This window comes from Mus musculus, chromosome 10 (genome assembly GCF_000001635.26).
Source record: "Mus musculus strain C57BL/6J chromosome 10, GRCm38.p6 C57BL/6J".
Classification (NCBI taxonomy): domain Eukaryota; kingdom Metazoa; phylum Chordata; class Mammalia; order Rodentia; family Muridae; genus Mus; species Mus musculus.
In genome coordinates, this window is record NC_000076.6 from 39,055,665 (window position 1) to 39,077,417 (window position 21,753).

A 21,753-nucleotide genomic window follows, 5' to 3' on the forward strand; every position below is an offset into this window, starting at 1 on the left:
TTCTTATGCTGCAGCTCTCTAGTGTCCCTTGTCAGGTGGCAGAGAAGGCTCCTAACAGATGCATTTGCCACCACCGTGGCCCTTCTAGATGCATTCCCAATCCATTGGTAGAAACACAGTTTTAAAATATAATCAAGCTATATCATTTCTTCTATTGAACTTCTAGTGATGCTTCATATCAGAACCATATTCTACCATGATACATGAGGCACTCTGTGGCCTAGATCTCACCCACCTGTCTGACCTCATGCTTTAACTTGCTCTCTTCCTCACACACCACACAGCAGCTCACCAAACTCATTTCAGAAACACCTTATTCAGTCCTCGCTCAAGACCTGTGTGCCTACTGCCCCTAGATCTTTAAATGGCTCGTATCTTCATGACTAGTTAATCCAAGAGGTCCTCTTATCTTCAACCACTATCCACCCCATGTTACATGTTGTATTTTGTTCAAAATATCTTTTGCTTTCTAAAATTAGTTTGTCCACTTATGTGGTCGCTGCTGACTGTCTGTGCTGTCCCCCTCGACTACAGCCCTTGAAAGCAGCAACTGTGTTCTGTCTTCTTTCCAAGAGTGCTGGTCAGCCGTGGACTAGGTACGACGTAGGCACTTGTTAAAGGAGTAATGAGATAGTGAGTGAGCATGGAATGCCAGTGGTATTTTTTCTGTTTATGTAATTCAAAGCAGTGTGACCAGCCAAATGACTAAAGGCTTAATATAACTTCTAAGAAGTAAAATTTGTGTGTTAGAAACTGTGCTCTAATCTAAAGACACAAAAACAAGTTGAACTCAGTTTCTGACTCCTAAGCATTTGTAATATCATGTAAGAGTTTGTAATATCATGATTGAATAATCCTATACAATGATTACAGTAGAGTAAGGATGGATAACAGACTTACAGGAACACTATCTCACCCAAGAAGTTAGGACTTGCTACAGCATGTACTTCCAAAGAGAGGGGGATGAAGATGCAGGAGTACACAAATCCTCCGTATGGTCATTTCAGCCTGAAATTGACAAGAAGGAAAATGGTCAGTTTTGTTGTTATCTGGGGAAACCCTTCTACAGTTCAATAAACTCAAGTCATTTAATTTGCTTTTTCTTTCTTTAGAATGCATCTGGAATTTATGCAGAAATAGATGGAGCCAAAAATGAGCTGCAAGGAAAACTATCCAACCTGAGTAACCTCAGTCATGACTTGGTTCAGGAAGCTACGGACCATGCATACAATCTTCAACAGGAAGCCGATGAGCTAAGCAGGTAACATCGAAGTTTTAGAAATGCAAACATTTACATGGACCAAGTGGGACATCTGTATTCAGCTCCATACCAGAGTCACTAGGATGCAGCAACTAGGTTGTGCTTGGCTTTGCTTGATTGCTAATTGGTTTGTTAATTGTTCTCTCAGAGCCAGTCATCAGTTTTTTGCAATTGTTTCTGGAAGACTGTCCTTTAAAAGTCTTTGAGACTAGAAACCTGTGCTCTAGGCAAGGGTGCAAATGAGATCTGTTCCACAATAAGGTGACTGGGGCAAGAAATTAAATCCCTCCACAGTATCTAATTCAACCATCATTACCTGCTTATTTTATAGCCAGCATTTACTTTCCACACCCAAATACCATAAGTCAAGCTGGTTAGGAGTTAGCATTACAACTGATTCCTGCTAAACACTCAACTTTCTGCAGTGCCCGGCAGGAAATGTTTAATTTAACTCCTGTTAAGAGAAAAAAAACAATCAATTGACAATTTCTTTCACAGCACCTAGAAAAGAGTCACACACCCTTTGGCCACTTATTTAATGTTAATTGAAACGTACCAAAAGATTGGAATTGAATTCATGACCCTGAAATCAGTAAATCATGAGATCATTATAGAAAGCAGGCACCTGGAAAGGTCAAGGGTAAGGGCCAAGATTAACATCCATTCTAAATGCACAGCATCCTTAAAACCTCCTCACCAAAAATTTCAAACATCACTCCTGACTGAGTAGGGGGCTGGGGGTGGCTTAAGGAATAAGAGAGGGGAAAGAAGGGAGAAAAAGAGGGAAAAGGTGAAGGGGAGAGGAGGGAAAGCAGAAGAAAGAATAGAGGAGACAGAAAGCATGAAAGCTTATAGCAATGGCAGCTCTGGTGTGGTACAGTATTGTATTCAGTGTGGTGTTGTATGTTGGTGTAAGAATTATGCTTTGAATGAAAGCAATAAAAGGAACTTAGATAAAACATCAGTTTTGATGACATCGCAGATTGGTTGATTATTAGTTTTGTGCCACCCTCTGGCTCTCTCTCTCTCACCATTCCTTCATCTTTACAGCACCCTACTGGTGGATACAGAGGGCACTCTTCTCTAAATGTCATTCTGCAGTGGTGGTCCAGCAGGGTTCCGTGGAAGTTACTGCGTGTTTTATTGGCTCCATAGGCACAAATGTCAATCAACCTGACATCATCTGTTTCTGACTCAATCTATTCATAAAAACATTCAAAATTTATAAACTTTCACCCTCAAAATGTAAACATTGAAAATTCCTCAACATTTATCTGGTGTACACACTTTTTTTCTTTTATCTCTTTTTGTTGGGTAGGGAGCTTGTTTTGTTTTGGTTTTGGTTTTGTTTTGTTTTGTTTTGTTACAAAGTCTCTTATAACTTAGACTGGCTTCCAACTCTATATAGCCACAATCGACATTAAATTTCTAGTCCTCCTGCCTTTCCCTCCCAAGGCCTGGGATTACAAGTGTGTACTGCTGTGCTGTTGTGTGCATTGTTGGGGATCAAACCCAGGCTTTGTGCATCCTAGGTGCTATGTATTTGTTTGTTTGGATTTCTTGGACAAGATCTTAGAGTCTTACTCTTCAGCCTAGGCTGGTTTGAAACTCATGGCAATCCAGCTACCTTTGTTTTCTAAATGCTGAGATTACAGGCATGATATAATTTTTTCTTGTCTACCTTCTTTATAGTTTACTCGTGATGCTATTTCTAGGAAGAGGTCCAAGGGAGGGAAGATAAAGAGTATATGGAAGAGACAGACCTTCATGTAGCATGACTCTTACCATGATTGATCCTTTTCTCTATCAAAATCAAGCTCTGTTTCATGGCTACAACAAAATGAAGACAATATCATTTTATTATCTTCATTCTTTTCATTTTGATTTGAAAAAAACTAAAATGATCTATTTTTGTGGATTCTTACTCTGTCCATTGGGCAAGTCAGGCCTGCTACAGGGGAGATTGGCTGATGATGGAGTTAAACGATGAGAGAAGTAGCTGGGAAATTGGAGAGGAAGTTGTTCAGCCTAGGAGCAAACTGGGTCTGGGCTAGATGGTGCAGGCTAAGGAAGAGTTGACTGTGCTCATCAGTGCTTTTCACACTAGGTAGGATCTGCAGTGTCCAATAATCTAAGCAGAGACAATCATAGTATGCAGGGTATTGGTGAAGAAAGTGATATTAGCTGTAAGTGTTTGGAATTCAAAGAAAATAAGGAGCTACTGAACCTGAGAATCAGTAAAAGAGAGGAGTTAGGATGAGCTGTGAAGGTGAGAGTGGTGTTTACATGATAGACGATTAGAAAGTGTTGGTTAGCCAGGCATAGTGGGTCAGACCTTTAATCTTAGCACACAGGCAACAGAGGCAGGCTGAGTTCAAGGCCAGCCTCATCTACATAGTGAGTTCCAGAACAACCAGGGCTATGTATGTCTCAAATAGAGGGAGAGGGGAATTATTGGTCAGAAAAGTAAATGTTATAATATATTTTGTAAGTCCAGTTCAGAAATGGTTTAAGTATAACTATAAACCCTGAAGTTCAGGAGATGCAGGCACAGAATGTCAGCCATATACCCCGTTGGTCCTTGCTATGCCTGTGTGAATCCTTAGAAGATATATGGTTATTCTCCTCAGTATGTGAGAACATGTATGTGATAGGTTCTCAGTGAGTGTTCCCTGAACCCTACTCAAACTTGGAAGGGATAATGCAGAGAACATGGTGTTTCAGGACAGAGGGGAGGCTAGCCTGAGCTGCAGCTGCCAGAGAATCAGACCGACCTTAGCCCACCACTGTGTGCCCTCCCCGGGGCTGGCGTTCAAGAGTGGCAGCTGGGTCCCATGTAGGTAGCAGCATATGGCTTCAGGCCTTTGTCCAACCTGCACCACTTAAATAAACCTTTGCAAAGAGGGACAGGGGGCTCTTAAAATCACCATTCTTATTTTTAGCAGCTACTGACAAGCAACAGCTATCATGAGTCAAAAGGAGATGACACCTTCAGGGCAGGGCAGAAAAATGAATGTGATCGTAATGTGTCCCCAGGAAGGGAGACTCATGAAAACCTTCCAACACAGGTGGCTTTGAAAAACAAAAACAAAAATGGGAAGGCAGCTTCTGTGATCCCTGAAGTACCAAAATGAAATCCTAAGTGTGGCCCCATTTCCTATGGAAGTAAGAAGGAGAAGTAACAAAATTGTTTATTGGCAGAAATTTGCACAGTTCAGACATGAACGGGCTGGTACAGAAGGCTTTGGATGCATCAAACGTCTATGAAAATATCGCCAATTATGTCAGTGAAGCCAACGAAACAGCAGAACTTGCTCTGAATATCACTGATCGAATTTATGATGTGAGTACTACTTTATGTCAGGATTTGTTGATAGATCGCCTTTTCTTCTCTCTGTTTTGATTAACTAATTCTTATTGTCTTTCTTGGTTTTTTATACAAAAATGCCGTTATGCCTTGCTTTTATTTGCTACTGCACTTCATTCTTCCCCACTTACTAGTCTTTCTTCCTTCCTAAATAGTTCCCTTCTGCTTTTGTGTGAGTGCTTTTGTGTGAGTGTGCCAGAAAATCTATATAAATATAAATATAATGTGTATATTATATATAACATCTATATTCTATATAGATATTTAGAGAATATGTGTTATATATATACATATGATATAATATATGTTATATATCTATATATAATAAATTATATAGATTATACGTTAATATAATATAACATGTGTGTTACATATGTGTGTGTGCTTTATATATATTATATATAATATATGGTTTTTATAATATATTATATATATAGTCTTGGTTTTGTATAATCATCCCTTAACCCTTGACCTTTCAATGAAAACTTTAAGTGTCAGAAAGGTCAGGAGCACTAAGAAAAGAGCATTGTGTACCATAATGGTTTGGGTTTACAGCTTCATCAGGATGAGTCCAGTTTGCAAACTTGAGTTCCATTGCAGATGCTATTCTCTTTGTTTCTCTGTTGGTTGTTTAGTGTTTCTTTTTCTTTTTGCCAAAGCCTCCAAAGTAAACATTGTCAAGCTAGTGCATCTTCTAAGTCTTAAGATGCCTCTCTCTCTCTCTCTCTCTCTCTCTCTCTCTCTCTCTCTCTCTCTCTTCAGTTCATAATTATTTATCTGGTGGTTTCTTTTTTGACATGCCATGGCCACAGCATTCTCCGGGATTTGCTGGATTGTCCTGGGGGGTGGGGGGTGGGGGGTAAGGGAACCAACTTTGAAAACACCAAAACATTGTTTTCTCCTCTCTCCCTCTGTTCTTGGTTCTGAGCTATGAAAGTGAAGCTGCGTGACGTTTGCTTCGTGTTGAGCAGATAAATGACATCACTTCACATAACAGCATTTCAATCCAAAAGCCATGAAACATTCAGCGGCCCTCACCTCTCTGACCTCTTGTTTTGTAGGCTGTGAGTGGGATTGACACGCAGATCATTTACCATAAGGATGAAAGTGACAACCTTCTCAATCAAGCCAGAGAGCTGCAGGCCAAGGCAGATTCTAGTAAATATCTCTTTTTCTCCTCCTTCTGACTCAGAGCCTCCTTTTATAAATAAACACAGGTTTCTAAAACCTAAGCTTGAGGAATAAATAATATTTTGCTAAATAATAGCAATACTTTATAATCAAGTTACAAAACAGCATGTATGATATTTCAAAATAAATTATGATTCAGAAAGAGCTTCCATGCAGGAAAACAGCATGGAAACATACGTATCCAACATATGGTGGCAAATCCTGCTAATCCAATGTGCTGACTAGTAGGAAGATCATAATATTCAAGGAGATAAAACCATAAAATGCACTCAACATGAAAACTATGTTTCCATAATTTGATCTTCCATTAGTCATCCCGAAGCCTTCACATTTTCAAAAGTGAAGGGAGAGCTGGTTCAGGAAACTGGAGCATCCTAAAAAACTACCTTCCTGTCTGGGATTAGCATGTCCTCAGAGTCCCACATTTGATATCCAATAAGTTTCCTTTATCATCTTCTTCAACTGTTTGGCAGATCTGGTCACATTTTTGATGATCTGTTTGTTTTGGGTCAAGTTCCTTCCCATGTACAAAGGACATTAAGGAGTTAGGACCATATGAGTGACTATAAACGTGACAGAACTCTCTCCTTTGGGCAATAAGCACATTTGTGATATGAGTTCTGGTTTTCATGTAGTCAGCTACAGCCTAATTCCAGGTTAGCGTTTCTCCATCTTCAAATGGCTACCTTCTCTTCTCAGCTGTCTTTCTTTTTCATTGTCTGTAACAAAGATTTAACAATCTGGAATAAACTTCATAAAGTTCTGCTTACCACAATCTCCTGGAAAGATGGTAGTTTTACCCATCAGGAAACACTTTCAGCAAAGCTCCTCATATTGTTAGCAAGAGCCCTAAACTTGGAGTTAAATAAAGTAGCATTTAATGCAGTCACAGGCCCCAAAACAAAAGCTAAAGCTTTCTATTGCCACATCTAAAAACAAAAACTTTAAAAACAAATGAGAATGGATGTTCATTGTCACTAAAAGTGTGGGAAGTCACTCTTGGAATGCTGGGAAATTCCCAGAACCCTGAGGAAATGGGTGCTTATTCCTGGTTACACTGTATTTCGTGACAGTAAAACGGTGAAGATCCACCTTGTAGATATCCACTGTACACAGCACTGACAAGCACTCAAAGAGTGAGCTAGGAGCGACAGTGCCCTGGGGGTGGGGGATTCGGGATTTAGAAGTCCACTGCAGGAAACAGAAGGGAGGAAGAGAGACAACTCATTGACTATTTGTCAAGAAATGCAACCTGCTAGTTACTGGGAAAGCTGGTCTCCCGTTCAAATAAAGGGATACAACTTCACGGTCCACTAGGATTTGCTCAAGAATAATCCCAGTTTGCAAATCATGCCCAGAGCATATTTTGAGAGAAAAACAAAAAACAAAAACAAAAACAAAACAAACAAAACCCAGATCCTTTCACAAATGATACACAGAAAGTAGCTGACCCAGGTCAGTTAACTTGGGCATTTAGCTCTCCCAGGAAGATGCCTCCAGGCTCCCAGGAATTCTTTCAAAATTTTATAGAAGAAAGGTCATCACTTTTATACAAACACTTAGAGAAATATGAAATAGTAAAAGAAATATGCTCCAGATTTTCCTATAAAAGCCAACAAAATGTAAATATCAAAACCTCAGTAGGGCATAGAAAAGGGGGAAATGCAAGCCAGATTCTCTTACAGACACAAAAATCCTAATCAGCCAGGTATGGTGGTTCATGCCTGTAATCTCAGCATTCAGGAGGCTACTGAGGCAGGAGGTTGACTACAAAGCCAAGACCAGCTTAGACTAGAGAATATGATCCCAGCTCAAAAATAAATAAATAAATAAATTTTAGCAAATCAAATACACCATGTATAGAAGTGGTAGCATATGGTGAAAAACATAAATTTATAACAGGATTTCAAAGGTAATTTAATATTTAAAGTATCGCAGCCCACCATATTTACAAGCTGTAGGAGAAAATTCATATGCTCATGTCGCTATTCACGGGAAATCTTTTTTATATACTTTCTCTATATGTAAAATGTAAAATGGACAATTCTACAACATGTATCTATAGGATATATATCATATATATGTATGTATATATATATATGTATATATATATGTATATATATATATGTGTGTGTGTGTATATAATAGTCTTCCCCTTCTCCAACTCCTCCCAGATCACAACATTCCTACCCACTTCACTTCATTAATAAAACAACACAAATCCAATATTTTTTAAACTCTTAGTAAACAGAGAACAGGAGAAAATTTCCATAATCTAATAAAGAATAATCAAGTAATATTCAGCAAACACATTCATGATAAAATATTAAAAGGCTTTTCCAATGAGACTGCAAACAAAGACAGGTTATACGCATTACTAATTCTATACATAAATACCTAGCTTAGTTTTTTTTTTAAAAAAAAGCTGGAAATTAGCATTTAAAAATAACAGTTTTCAGTAGCATCAAATACCTAGGTGAAAAATTAATAGAATTCAATAAGAATGGTACATATAAAACTAGAGCATACTACTAAAAGACAATAAAGATGCTCAATAGTAGAACCCAGTATTTTGTGCAATAAATATGTTTAAAATACAGATAAAATATTTAAGTAAAAGTTTAAAAGATCAATAGACACCATATTTAATGAAGGACTCAACTCTAAAATAGACAATTCTACACCATGTATCTATAGGTGCAATACAATGCTAGTTGAAACACTGTAATACTGTGGATATATAGATAGACCTAATTCTGGAATTTCCTCAAGAAGAGAGAGAAAATTCCAGTAGCCAGTCTTGAAAAGTAAGAGCAAAGTGTCTAAATGATAACACATGTGAGTAACACTAAATAGACTGAGTGGTTGCGTTTGTACAGCTATAAGTATGATACATTAATGAATGATGATATTTATAATAATATATATGATAATTAATCAAAGACAAGCAAAATGCTAGAGACGACACATGAAAGGAAGAAGGACTGGGGGTAGAGGAAGGGAACAGTGAGGAGGTCAGGACATGATAATATGGGATTGAAGATGATCAAGGGATGTTACATACATGTATGCAATGTCACAATGAAATCCATTGGTTTTTTTTGCAATTGGAAGATGCTAATGAAAATGAAAAAAAGATATCAAGACTTATGACTTTATAGATATCAAAACAAATATATAAAAAATCATAGTACTTTGTCATGTCATTGGGGGGACACACCAAATTTAAAACCACACAATATTTTCACTCACACGCACATACCCTCCAGCACACACACACACACACACACACACACACACACACACACACACATGTAGTTAAAAATAAAATAAATCTTTCCAAAGTGAAGAAGCTGGAAAGATGGGTCATCAGGTGAGAGGACAAACTGCTCTTGCAGAGAATGCCAGCTTGTCGCCCTCTGGTGGCTCACAATCTCTAAGGAGCTCCAGGGGAGCCGATGCCCTCTGCTGGCCTCTGTGAGCATATGCAGTACCGTACACATACCCCACAGAGACACAAACATATACACATAAATAAAAATAAAATAAATCCTCAAAGCTAGATAATGGCAGACAGAGACTGAACTCCAAACAGTGGTGATCTCTGGCTAACCATGCAGAGTCCACAGGAGCCTGGCGAGTGCTCATACCATTCTGTCTTGATGGTGTCCATGTGGCTGTATTTTGTGTTCACTGTGTAAAAATTCACCAAGCTGTGCATATATAATCTGTGCCATGTCTTAGGTACATGACATATAAAAATTTTATTGAGAGAACTGCAGGGACATAGTCAGATTCTCTTATAACCATGTATCATCATGTAAATAGAATTTTTTTTAATTTATCATTTGTGCTCCTAGATAATATTAGTCACAGCTTTGCTCTGTTTCTCAAAAAAATTAGCATCGTGACATCCTAAGTCACTCCCAACCAGTGTCAGTAGTTTTCAGCTATCCTGAACCTCTTATTCTGAACTCCTTTTACCAGAACAGACCATCTGTTTCTACAGTGCTAGAGTATTCCATATCCACTATACAAGTCAGAGGTCACACTGCCGAGGTGGAAGCTTCCTTCAGGCATCATGGACCACCTGGTACTTTCCTCTGCTTCTTCTCTGCAGGCAATGATGAAGCAGTGGCTGACACCAGCAGGCGTGTGGGTGGAGCCCTGTGGAGGAAGGGCGCCCTCAGAGACAGACTGAATGATGCTGTTAAGCAACTACAGGCAGCAGAGAGAGGTAAGGATCCAGAGCTTCAAGATCCTGTGTGTTTGTCCACTGGTGTAAAACAGCCTTGTGGGGGGGGGGGGAGATTAGGTGACTCCTTTGTCATCAGCTCCCTACTCATCTTAGGGTGTTTGTTCTCTCCTGACCAAAAAAGAAAAAAGTTCATTACTATCCAAGAACTACCCTCAGAAATAAAGCTACAACCATATCACCCAGAGATGAGCATTAAATGAAGAATTTTCTTTCCATCTTTGCTCTGTGCCGCGTGCATATGCCTGCATGTGTTTGAGTAGGATCGTGCTGTTCATACTGCTTGGTTGCCTCTCTTCTGAATGTTATTCCTTGCTTGCAGTATGCCCTAATTTGGTCATTAGATTACTCTGGCCCCCCACTGTAAACAGCATCCTTCTGTTAGATGTCAAGTTGTTCTTATCAAATAAGCAAGGAGATCAGTGTGCCAAGTAGAGAAACAAGAGTGTTTCTCTTGCCTGTTTTGGGACCTGAGTCAAGGTGTCTTGAAAGGCTGTGACTGGACGCAGATGTGCCTTCCTGGGTGCCGCTGGCTGCTGGATATGGGTGTTGTGTTGTGCTGACATGAGCTGGCCTCGGAGGCCAGGAGCCCTGACCAGGAGAGTGTGCATGTGCTGAAAAGCCTAATCGGAGCTAGAGATGACTGGGGTTTGCTGGGTCTGTGTTGTGGAGACCAGAGTCACAGTTTGCCTTCCAGATGAAGAGAATCCTGAGGTTTGCTGAGGCTGAGAACCTTTCTCCAACGGGTGCAGCTGATAGGAGGGAAATCCAGGATTCAAACCAATGTCCAGCCAGATCCGGAGCACAGAGGATTAAACAAAATGTTTCTTCACTTTAAAAACTTGAAGTTAGAAATATCAACTAAGTATTTTTATTACAAAAGTAGTGAATTACCCTTATAGAAAAAAATGTGAAAACCCACATTAGAGAGTGGAATAAAAGAAGAAAAAAATCACCTATAATCCCATCATCTAGAAAAAATTTATAGTTGTAAATTTACATTATCTTTATTTTAAATGTGCAGTAAGCTTTATCTGTGTATACAATGTATGCCTCTGTGTGTGTGTGAGAGAGAGAGAGAGAGAGAGAGAGAGAGAGAGAGAGAGAGCGCATATATCATAGATCATGGCTCCACTGTACACTTTGAAAGTCAAGGAACAACCTCAGGTACTGGTCTGCACAGTTCAAAACAAGGTCTCAAGTTCCCGGAACTCACCATGTTAAGGTCACCAGGTTGGCCTTGAACTTGCCTTGATCCCCCTGCCTGTACCTCAAGACTGAGATTACAGCTATGCCTCACTACACTTGGCTGTTTTATTGTTTCTGTGAGGTAGGGGCCTGGTCATGTAGCCATGGCTGGCCTAGAACTTCCTATGTCCCCTAGCTATACTGGCCTCAGACTTGTGGTAATCTCTGCTGCCCCCTGCTGGTTCACAAGCTTCTAGGGATACTTCTGTAGGCTTGCCAATTTGCTATGCCACTGGCTTGCAAATGTGCACTACCACTTCTGACCTCATGTGGGTTCTGGGAAACCCCATCCAAATATGTAATAATTTGTTAGTGAAACTTGGATCTTAACATTAAAGCTTTTCTGAACCATGTTTTTCTTTTGAAAAGAAAAACCTTTTCTTAGTAATTTACTTCTGTTCTAAATGTAGCATCATTTTTTATGGCAAAACTTCTTCCACAAGAAATTACTTTTCCATAGAAGGAAGAGGCTTTTATGGTGAAGTTCAGACGTGAACAACACAGAAGCTGAAACTTTGTATGCATTTTCTGTCACTTTCAAACCAGATTACTAACCTAAATAAATACTAAGGTTTCTTGTTTGTTGCTGCTGACTGTTGTTATTGGTTTGGTTTTGCAATTTACTTCTTAATTTTAAAACATTTTAGGTAATCATTTTTGTATTATCAGGACTGTAGGGTCTTACCAACTCATATCAATGCTGTTTATCATATTCCAGTTCATATAACTTATAACACAGTCATCATATATTTAAACGTCTTAGTCTCCTTTCACAGCCCAAAATTTGAGGTCCATTTGACCCCAGTGTTTGCAATGAGATCCATCCATGCTCTCCAGTAAAGGGAACATCCCTCTACTCTGTGTGCAGGGGACGCCCACCAGCGCCTGGGCCAGTCCAAGCTCTTCATTGAGGAAGCTAACAAGACGACAGCGGCTGTCCAACAGGTTACCACACCAATGGCTAACAACCTCAGCAACTGGTCCCAGAACCTGCAGACCTTTGACTCATCTGCATATAACACTGCAGTGGACTCTGCTCGGGACGCAGGTACCTCTCGAAAGCTTTACCATCTTGCCTGCCTGAAGAATTGGTCATTAAACTCTGCACAGTTTTTGATAAGATACAGGGTGTGCTATTTGCCTTTCAGGTTAGAAAGCTGTAGAAATTACTTTAGAAAAAGAGAAGTATTTTACTCTGCTCATCTGTATTTACCTAGAGTATAAATTTATCTGGATTCTAGACACTTATGTATGTACCTACATGATATATACATAAATTAACAGATAGGTGCATTGGTAGAAGTAATACCGTAGTTAAATTGATGAAGTGGGTTTTATTATTATTATATGGCAGCATTTATAATGGTAGCAAATATCCTTACCAATGTAAGGCTGATCTTTTAGCACATAAGTTTAATCAAATGTTAAATAACTTCAGCAAAATACTGTCTTACTTTAGAAGAAAAAATATCTAGTAAATGGTATTGATCTTCTCACTAACTCACATTCGCTTTCTGTTTGCCTGAGTGAATCAGATTATTACCAACAAATATCAACTATGTGTCTTGGCCAATTCACATATACAATTTTTTAGCAATGAAAATGATATCTATTAATGTCTACCTAATGTAGTTTGGTATATGTAGTTTAAAATCACATAATAACAGAGAATTTCTTTTTTCCATGCTCACATTTTTACTCAGAATCTTCATAATCTCTTGGATATCAGTGTCTACCACTGTCATGACAAATTGTGATTGGCATTGCTAGTTATTCTCTACAAACTATTCTCCAGGGTAGCTTTACAGAACACCTCTCAATTCACAATAGTCATGAATCCATAGCTGGTGTTTCTGGGGTGGGGGACTGGTCTATGTGTTATTCAGTGTTTGCATTTTTTTCTCTGTTTTACAATTATTTTCATCTTCTTTCATTTGTACTATTGAGTTCTCTGTCTTAGTTAGGGTTTCTATTGCTGTGAAGAGACACCATGACCAAGGTAACTCTTATAAAGGAAAACATTTAATTGCTGCTAGCTTACAGGTTCAGAGGTTTAGTCCATTATCATCATGGAAGAAAGTATGGCAGCACACAAGTAGACTTGGTGATGGAAAAGGAGCTAAGGCTCACACTGGGTAAAACTTGAGCATAGGCCACCTCAAAGCCCACCTCCACAGTGGCACACTTCCTCCAACAAGTCCACACCTCCTAATAGCACCACTTCCTCTCTGCCAAGAACTAAACAGATGAGTCTATGAGGGCCATTCCTATTCAAACCACCATGTTGTAATAAGCACCAAGCTAGCACCGAATGAAATTGTCTCAAGCTACTGTGTTTTTTCTCAAACAGTATTTGGTGATTTAAAACAAAGTAAATTAAACAACACACCATAATATAAGAGACTTTAGAGTCTATGTGAAGAGGGTGAGAAGTCTGTGTTGTATATCTTTCCATCAGCAGAAGAGTCTTGCTTGCCATGTCCCCTTGCCTGGGTCCTCATCAGAGGCGGCAAAGCTGCCCTATCTCTATGGCAAAGCTGCCCTCTCTCTATGGCAAAGACAGCTTTGACTTCAAGCTCCTGGTTTCCTCTGTTAACTCCATCTCTGCTGTAACAGCAGCCGCAGCCATATATATCAGTAAAATCCTTTTCACCTGTTGTATCAGTCTGTATTATAAACATGTGGAGCCTAAGCTATAAGATTAAAAGAACATCTGTATGTTGGTCATGGAGCCTGCCCTTTAGAATGTTCACTGCAAGTCAGCACACACCACATTCCACTTATGAATCAATATGTGCTCTAAATGTCACAGAAAAGAACAGAATGGATTATGCCTTGAGCTCTGCTATTCATTTTGTAAGGTTAAAAATGATGTCCATAGATCTACCAGCGGTAACATGTTTGCCGGACCTCACTTGGTTTTTAAAATAGAATTAAATATTCAAGTGACCCACTTTCCTTATTGCAGTGAGAAACCTCACCGAGGTTGTCCCCCAGCTTCTGGATCAGCTTCGTACTGTGGAGCAGAAGCGGCCTGCAAGCAACATTTCTGCCAGCATCCAGAGGATCCGAGAGCTCATTGCTCAAACCAGGAGTGTCGCAAGCAAGGTATGTGGTGAGACGTATCATCAGCTCCTGGGGATGATGGGAAATGATGCTGAGCTCTAGCCCCTCAGCAGCTCCTGAGGCCTGGCACCTTCCTATTATGTTAGTTACTAGAACCACGTGAGATGCTTTGGACAGTAAACCTGTAGGGCCTGGTGGCATATGACTATAGTCCAAGCACAAGGAGGCAAAGGGAAGAAGAGACCACAGCAAGTTGCAGGCCAGCTTCATCTACACAGCAAGTTCCCAGCCACTGGGCTTCATGGCAAGATTATATCTCAGGAAACATACAAATAAAGAAATCTTCTTTTAAAAAGTAAACCAAGGAAGGTTCAGCATTCATCACCTTTTAAGTCACATAGTTATCCTGATGTGCAGCCAGAATTAACCACAAAGTTCTAGTCAGAAAAGCTCATAAACAGAAATCCATTTAAGCATCAATCAAAAGACTCAATGTTAGAATTGCTCATTTTTAATGGCTGTGTTACTACAGTTAACATACGGAATAGTCTTGCCCATCTGTCCACCTGCAAAACTTCTCTGGTACAACACATAGTATGTGAAAGTTTTATTGATTGCTCTGCAAACTTAACCAATGAATCACAAGTGGAAGAAACTAAGCAAAGGTGAGCATCTTAGGTTCTGTTACAGAGGTCACTGGGCAATGAGACACCTGGAGTCAGCATTGTCAGAGCAGATCCTTACCCAGTTAACATCCCCATGTGCCAGAAGAGGACTCGTGCTTGGGCCTCTCTTTTAATTTGTTGTTATTGATTTATAGATCAGCCTCATTTTTTACAACCAAATTAGGTGGCTTTATTTTCTTAATTAAGAATTGTGCCAGACATAGTGATACATGACCTTAATCCTAACACCCAGGAGGCAAAGACAGGTGAATCTCAGAGTTTGAACCAGCCTAGTCTACAGAGCAAGTTCCAGGACAGCCAGGACTACAAAGAGAAACCCTGTCTCAAGAAGAAGGAAAAAGGGAGGAGGAGGAAGAGGAGGAGGAGGAGGAGGAGGAGGAGGAGGAGGAGGAGGAGGAGAAGGAGAAGAAGGAGAAGAAGGAGAAGAAGGAGAAGAAGGAGAAGAAGGAGAAGAAGGAGAAGAAGGAGAAGAAGGAGGAGGAGGAGACAATTATACTCCACCAAACATACACCCAAGGACTCATAGAAACAAGAACAAGAAATCAATTGTTGTATAGTGCTGTAGATTATTCTTGGTAATTACATGTGACTTTCAAGCACTATGTAATAAAGGCTCCTGCCTTATGAATTATCTTATTTGGATAGCTCTGTGAATATTTCATGACATATTATCTTAAAAATACATCAAGAAATGACATTTTAAACTGAGTGTGGTGGCTCATGCCTGTAATCCCAGAATTTGGGGGTTTGAGACAGGGGATTGTGGAGTTAAAGCCATCCTGAATGCATAAGAAGTTTCTAGGACAATGCAGTGAAGCTGTCTAAAAGAGAAAAAAAGAGTCATCTTAAAAACAAAGATTTTGTTAGTGTTTCCTTGGTGATAGTGTTCAATATAATTTATATTGAATTATAACATTGGAGTCTTGATCACAAAAAAACGTCATTTTCTAAAGACTGCCTAGCCATTGGGCACTTACTCAGCTCCAAAGGGAGATGCTTTCTCATGCAGCCTTCCCGGACTCTCAGTTCTATAGGTAGGCTTCAGTGCCACACACTGCTCGATTGATTGTTGGGATGTAGTGATCTCTACTCAACAGACAGCAGCAGACAGCTGTGCCCCAAGCACTGGGGAATGAAATCTGAAGCTAGCTGACTCTCCACATCAGCCCAGTCAATTTTAGCTGATGTAAATACACCTAATTATTCAGAAATGTTTGCACAGACAGCATGGGTATACATGTTGTCAAATGCCCTAAAAATCCTTCATAAGTGAAATCAGTTCCTGGGGTCATCTTGGGCCTCTAAGACCTGTGCTGAAATAGTGTTTTGCCTTTCTGAGAAACATCACAGGAAATGGCTTAAGGAACTTCTTATTACAACTTTTACGAGGCAAGAGCCAGGGGCTGGAAGGTGCTTTGCAGCTACCGTCTTATTTCTCACCGCCTGTTTATTATGTCATTTTACAGAAGAATATTGAGTGGGTAACATAGGACTGCCTAGTTATTAAGTGAAATGGCATGTGTGAAAGTCAGAGGCTGTGCCAGGACCCTGGCTGTGCAGGTGTGGATGGGGATATTGTTCACAGCTTTATTCTATACTGCTCTTATTACAACCTTGGGAAGAAAGTTCCAGCAGCTTTAGTACCCAAGATGAGCTATACTTCTCCCAAACGATTACTTCTTCTATGCATTGTAGAGTCATTATAAATTGTCAATGTCAAGACCAGTCAAGTGTTCCTTCCTCTTGTTTAGCTTACCAGCCTAAATGTATAGTTCCCTGTGGGAGTTGTGTCTACCCTTGCCCACTGTTTGCTCTTGTCTCTCTTAGCCCATGTAATCTGCCCTAAATATTTTCTCTGAGAATATAGAAGTAAATAAAGGGATGGAGCAAGTAGGGGTTCCCCCCAAAACTGTAGGAGAGCATTCTGCCCTTTTCTTCTTCAAAGCACTTTCAATGGAACAACTATGTATTTCCAGATCCAAGTCTCCATGATGTTTGATGGCCAGTCAGCTGTCGAAGTGCACCCCAAAGTCAGTGTGGATGACCTGAAGGCCTTCACATCCATCAGCTTGTACATGAAGCCTCCTCCAAAGCCGGCAGAGCCCACTGGGGCCTGGGTAGCAGATCAGTTTGTCCTCTACCTCGGAAGCAAAAACGTAAGAGCATAGTGTGGGGATTTGAAGGAGATAAAGTTGCCCTCTGCCTTGAACAAAGCTGTTGAGAAAAGCAAACAAATTTCCACCCTGATAGTAAAGGCTAGAGATCACTTTAATGGCAGGACTCAGGCTGTGGTTGAAGGGCAAGAGATTCTGGAAGCTGGGACATATTTCTGGCATTGCTTTCTATCAGCAAGAATTACTTATATGAATGAATCTGAACAAAGCATTTGAAGGCCTTTGGAATAACTGTAGTTTTGTTTGTCAATGCCAAATCCTGCTTAAAGATGCATAGGGACTGGTTTTGTCAAGGTACGTGATGCCTCTGCATTCCTGGCAATGCTGGCACATCCCTGGCAGCCATCAGTACTGCCATTCCCATGAGCCTTCAGTAGTTTCCCCCTCTCCTCACTCTCCACCAATGCAGCAAGCACTTAGAGATAGATAGCGCAGGAACAGCACACCCCAATGCATACCCAGGGAAGGCAGGGATGGGGAGCAGATGCCAGTCTAGCAGCACCTCGAAGTAGTAATTTGGGCAGGAAGTTGACTGACTACAGCAGCTTTTAGGACCTATGACTGTGCTTTACAGAAATAAAAACAAATAACAAAAAACATTTGTGTGCATTATATTCGTTGATTTCATTTAAGTGACTTCTTGACATTTCAGGCCAAAAAAGAATACATGGGTCTGGCAATCAAAAATGATAACCTGGTATACGTTTACAATTTGGGGATGAAAGATGTGGAAATTCTCCTGGATTCCAAGCCTGTGAGCTCCTGGCCCGCTTACTTTAGTATTGTCAAGATTGAAAGGTAAGGGGAATCCAATGGCAAACGGCTTTGCGAACACACACATGCACACTCTTCTTGTGGATGCCATAAGTACTTTTTTCTTTTCCATCTTACTCCTTTTCTTCCATATTCCTATATTCCTTCCCAAACACCGGAGTGAGATAAAAGGAAAAAAATAAAAACTAGAAAGTAGAAAGGTCCTTTCTAAATAGCAACCTGATTACCAGATCGTTTTACCTTGCCATAAGTTAAAATTTGAAAGTAAGATGTCTGCTTTTCTACTTTTCTTCCATAATTAATATTTTTGTATGTGCATGACAACATGATACAATCGAATAACCTGGGTTGTTTTTGATGAAGTGACATTAACATTTTGACACAATAAAAGTATTTTCTGCAAACTGTCCCAGCTGAAGCAAGCCTTTCTCTCACTAGGGTAGGGAAACACGGAAAGGTGTTCTTGACAGTCCCCAGTCTCAGTAGCACAGCAGAAGAAAAGTTTATTAAGAAGGGGGAGTTTGCAGGAGATGACTCCTTGCTGGATCTGACCCCTGAGGACACTGTGTTTTACGTTGGTGGGGTGCCTGCGAACTTCAAGGTAAGCTATTGAGCTGCATCTAGATCAGTGGAGACCTACAGTGTTTTGTTTTGTTTTTTTATAAATCCATAACCCCAAAATGTTTCTATAAGATCTCACAGAATAGGAATGACAGCTGGTTTCATTGTGAACTTGTTGTTAAGGATATGTGGTATACATAATCCATACTCAATAAATACCAGTTCTCCACTAAGACAAGGGAAAATGCTTATCTAAGCCATCTGTCATACTAATGCAAACTCCAGTATAGAGAGATGTTCATGTCAGAGGGACCGGGGTGGGTCCCCTCTGATCCACTGTCAGCTTCATTCTCTGTCTGCAGCATCTCCGTGAAACATGACCATGGACTAATTGATTTTATTTCCGTGTCATTCAGCTCCCTGCCAGCTTAAACCTGCCCAGCTACTCAGGCTGCCTAGAGCTGGCCACTCTGAATAATGATGTGATCAGCTTGTACAACTTCAAGCACATCTATAATATGGATCCATCAAAGTCAGTGCCCTGTGCCAGGTGAGTGACAGTTAGGAGCTCAGAGCCTTTGACAGTCAGGCATGGGCAGTGGACAGGCCAAGTGTGAGCCAATGCACAGGTTCTTGAACTCTTCTTTGGGAAAAGTATGTGTAAAGTTGTGTAAATGCCAGGCCTGCAATACATGTTTTCCATAGATGAACATGTACAGTATTAAATGCATACATATATATTGAAGATATATTAAATAGATAGATAGATAGATAGAAAGAAAGATAGATAGATGATAGATAGATAGATAGATAGATAGATAGATAGATAGATAGATACAGAGATATACACACACACCTACGTGTGTGTGTATTATATATACTTGATTTAAGATTCTAAGATCAGAGGTTTCCAGAAGACTTCAACTATCCTAGTATGTAGAGTGAGAGAAACTCATTTAAAACAGACCATTTGGTTTATTTATATACTTCTTCCTTCGCTTGCATGCCATCAGGACATCAGAAGATGTTCTGAAAATGGGTTCCAGAGTCTCACTCAGAAAGCATAGCCAAACCTGTAGCATTCTTGTGACCCTGTGTTCTGTTCCAGGGATAAACTGGCTTTCACTCAGAGTAGGGCTGCCAGCTACTTCTTCGATGGCTCCAGTTATGCAGTGGTGAGGGACATCACGAGGAGAGGGAAGTTTGGTCAGGTGACTCGCTTTGACATAGAAATCCGAACACCAGCTGACAATGGCCTTGTGCTCCTGATGGTCAATGGCGTAAGTACCAGAAAGTCCTATCTATTCCCCTGAGCTTCCTTTTCTCTCTGCTATCCCTTTTCCCAGGAAAGGCCCCAACCCACTCCCAGGGTAAGGGCACCCTAGGGCACCCTAGCTTAGAAAGCAAAATTGGATTTATTTTTCTCTAAGAAAGTTATGACAGGATTAAGTAAAGCAATCTTGGTTTGTTTTTTTTTGTTTTTTTTTTTTTTTTTTTTTGGTTTTTCCCAGGCAGGGTTTCTCTGTGTAGCACTGGCTGTCCTGGAACCAGGCTGGCCTCGAACTCAGAAATCTGCCTGTCACTGCCTCTCAAGTGCTGGGATTAAAGGCATGTGCCACCACTGCTTGGCAAGTGAAAGCAATCTTGAGATGCACTTGTCCATACTTCAACGTTAATATATATAATATTAACATATATTAATATTATATAATATATATATTAATATATATTATATGTAAGTACTCTGTCGCTGTCTTCAGACACCCCAGAAGAGGGTGTCAGATCTCATTATGGATGGTTGTAAGCCACCATTTGTTTGCTGGGACTTGAACTCGGGACCTTTGGAAGAACCTCCGAGCTATATCTCCAACCCCCCCCAAAACCTCTTATCTTGGAGCTATCTGGTTCTAGGGAAGGCAGAGGAATATATAATATATATTAAATATATAATATATATTAATATTCCCTTTTATAATTAAAAAACTTAAAAAAACTCACCACCAAGATCTACTATATATTAAGATGTTCCTCCTCATAAGTAATGTACATTTGGCAAATACAGACATAAACATGTCATGGAGCATTCAAAAGTCATCATAAAAACAATAAATAATATTAATTAGAAATATAAATATAAATATTTTTAAATATTTTAAACAAAATGAAATTAATCTTCATTTACTAATAATGTAGAAACCTTTGAACTTGCTAAAAATATCTTATTAATAATAACAATATTAATAAGAATGGCTTAGTAAAATATGCTGTGTGTTTTGAAATTTTTTTCAGCTCTTTAAGATATAGTGATTCAAGAATGACATCCTAAATCAAACTTCAACTGTTTTATTGGCTATCAAAACAATATAGATTTCTTTCCCCAAATTAATATATATTTTGTGATATATATATGTATATGTATATATATGACATGTATTATTAGCTGTACCTACTAAATCATATACTTTTTTTTTTAAATTTCATGCTCCACCTGGCCCAGGTAACCTTTGCTATTTGGCTAGTCCATTTTCTCTCCTGAAGTCAGTTCTTTAGAGCAAATTAGATACTATATTATCTTGTAAACTTTAATAAAATTGCTCCAAGCCACTACACATCTTCTTTGAAAGATTAGCAATCATTTCTCACACACACAAAATTGGAAGTATAGATATGACTTAATACTGTGACCAGAGACTGAAGACTTTTACAAGATCTGATCACAAGGTTGACACCGCTGTTAATTTGTGCTAGGACATTTAATTGTGCTGAAAGGCATTTGTCAGCACATATAAACTTCAACAGTTTAAAATAACTCATTTCAAGCCGGGTGTGGTGGCGCATGCCTTTAATCCCAGCACTCAGGAGGCAGAGGCAGGCAGATTTCTGAGTTCAAGGCCAGCTTGGTCTACAAAGTGAGTTCCAGGACAGCCAGGGCTATACAGAGAAACGCTGTCTCGAAAAACCTAAATAAATGAATAAATAAATAAATAAACTCATTTCATAACAAAAACCATGTGTCTTTTAAGTTGACAGCATTGTCAAAACTTCACAGGAAGAAACCAGCACACACCTACCTGTCCCAGAACACTTCCATATCACTCAATGCCTCAATTCAAGATGACTGTCATATCTCCAATAACCTCCAATGCATAGGCCCAAAGAGTGCACCTGGA

At 39.6% G+C, this 21,753-nt stretch overlaps 1 protein-coding gene across 1 annotated transcript in view; it reads left to right on the top strand.

The window, feature by feature from the left end:
- The window catches only part of Lama4 (laminin, alpha 4), a 144,674-nt gene that overhangs the window by 90,150 nt on the left and 32,771 nt on the right, over positions 1–21,753 (top strand). Inside the window, exons 13-23 of the mRNA NM_010681.4 lie at positions 1,113–1,261; positions 4,463–4,604; positions 5,690–5,786; positions 9,940–10,056; positions 12,191–12,370; positions 14,291–14,430; positions 17,051–17,230; positions 17,901–18,046; positions 18,461–18,623; positions 19,000–19,133; positions 19,692–19,863. Coding sequence (NP_034811.2) covers positions 1,113–1,261; positions 4,463–4,604; positions 5,690–5,786; positions 9,940–10,056; positions 12,191–12,370; positions 14,291–14,430; positions 17,051–17,230; positions 17,901–18,046; positions 18,461–18,623; positions 19,000–19,133; positions 19,692–19,863 — 1,620 coding nt within the window. The remainder of the gene's footprint in view (positions 1–1,112; positions 1,262–4,462; positions 4,605–5,689; positions 5,787–9,939; positions 10,057–12,190; positions 12,371–14,290; positions 14,431–17,050; positions 17,231–17,900; positions 18,047–18,460; positions 18,624–18,999; positions 19,134–19,691; positions 19,864–21,753) is intronic.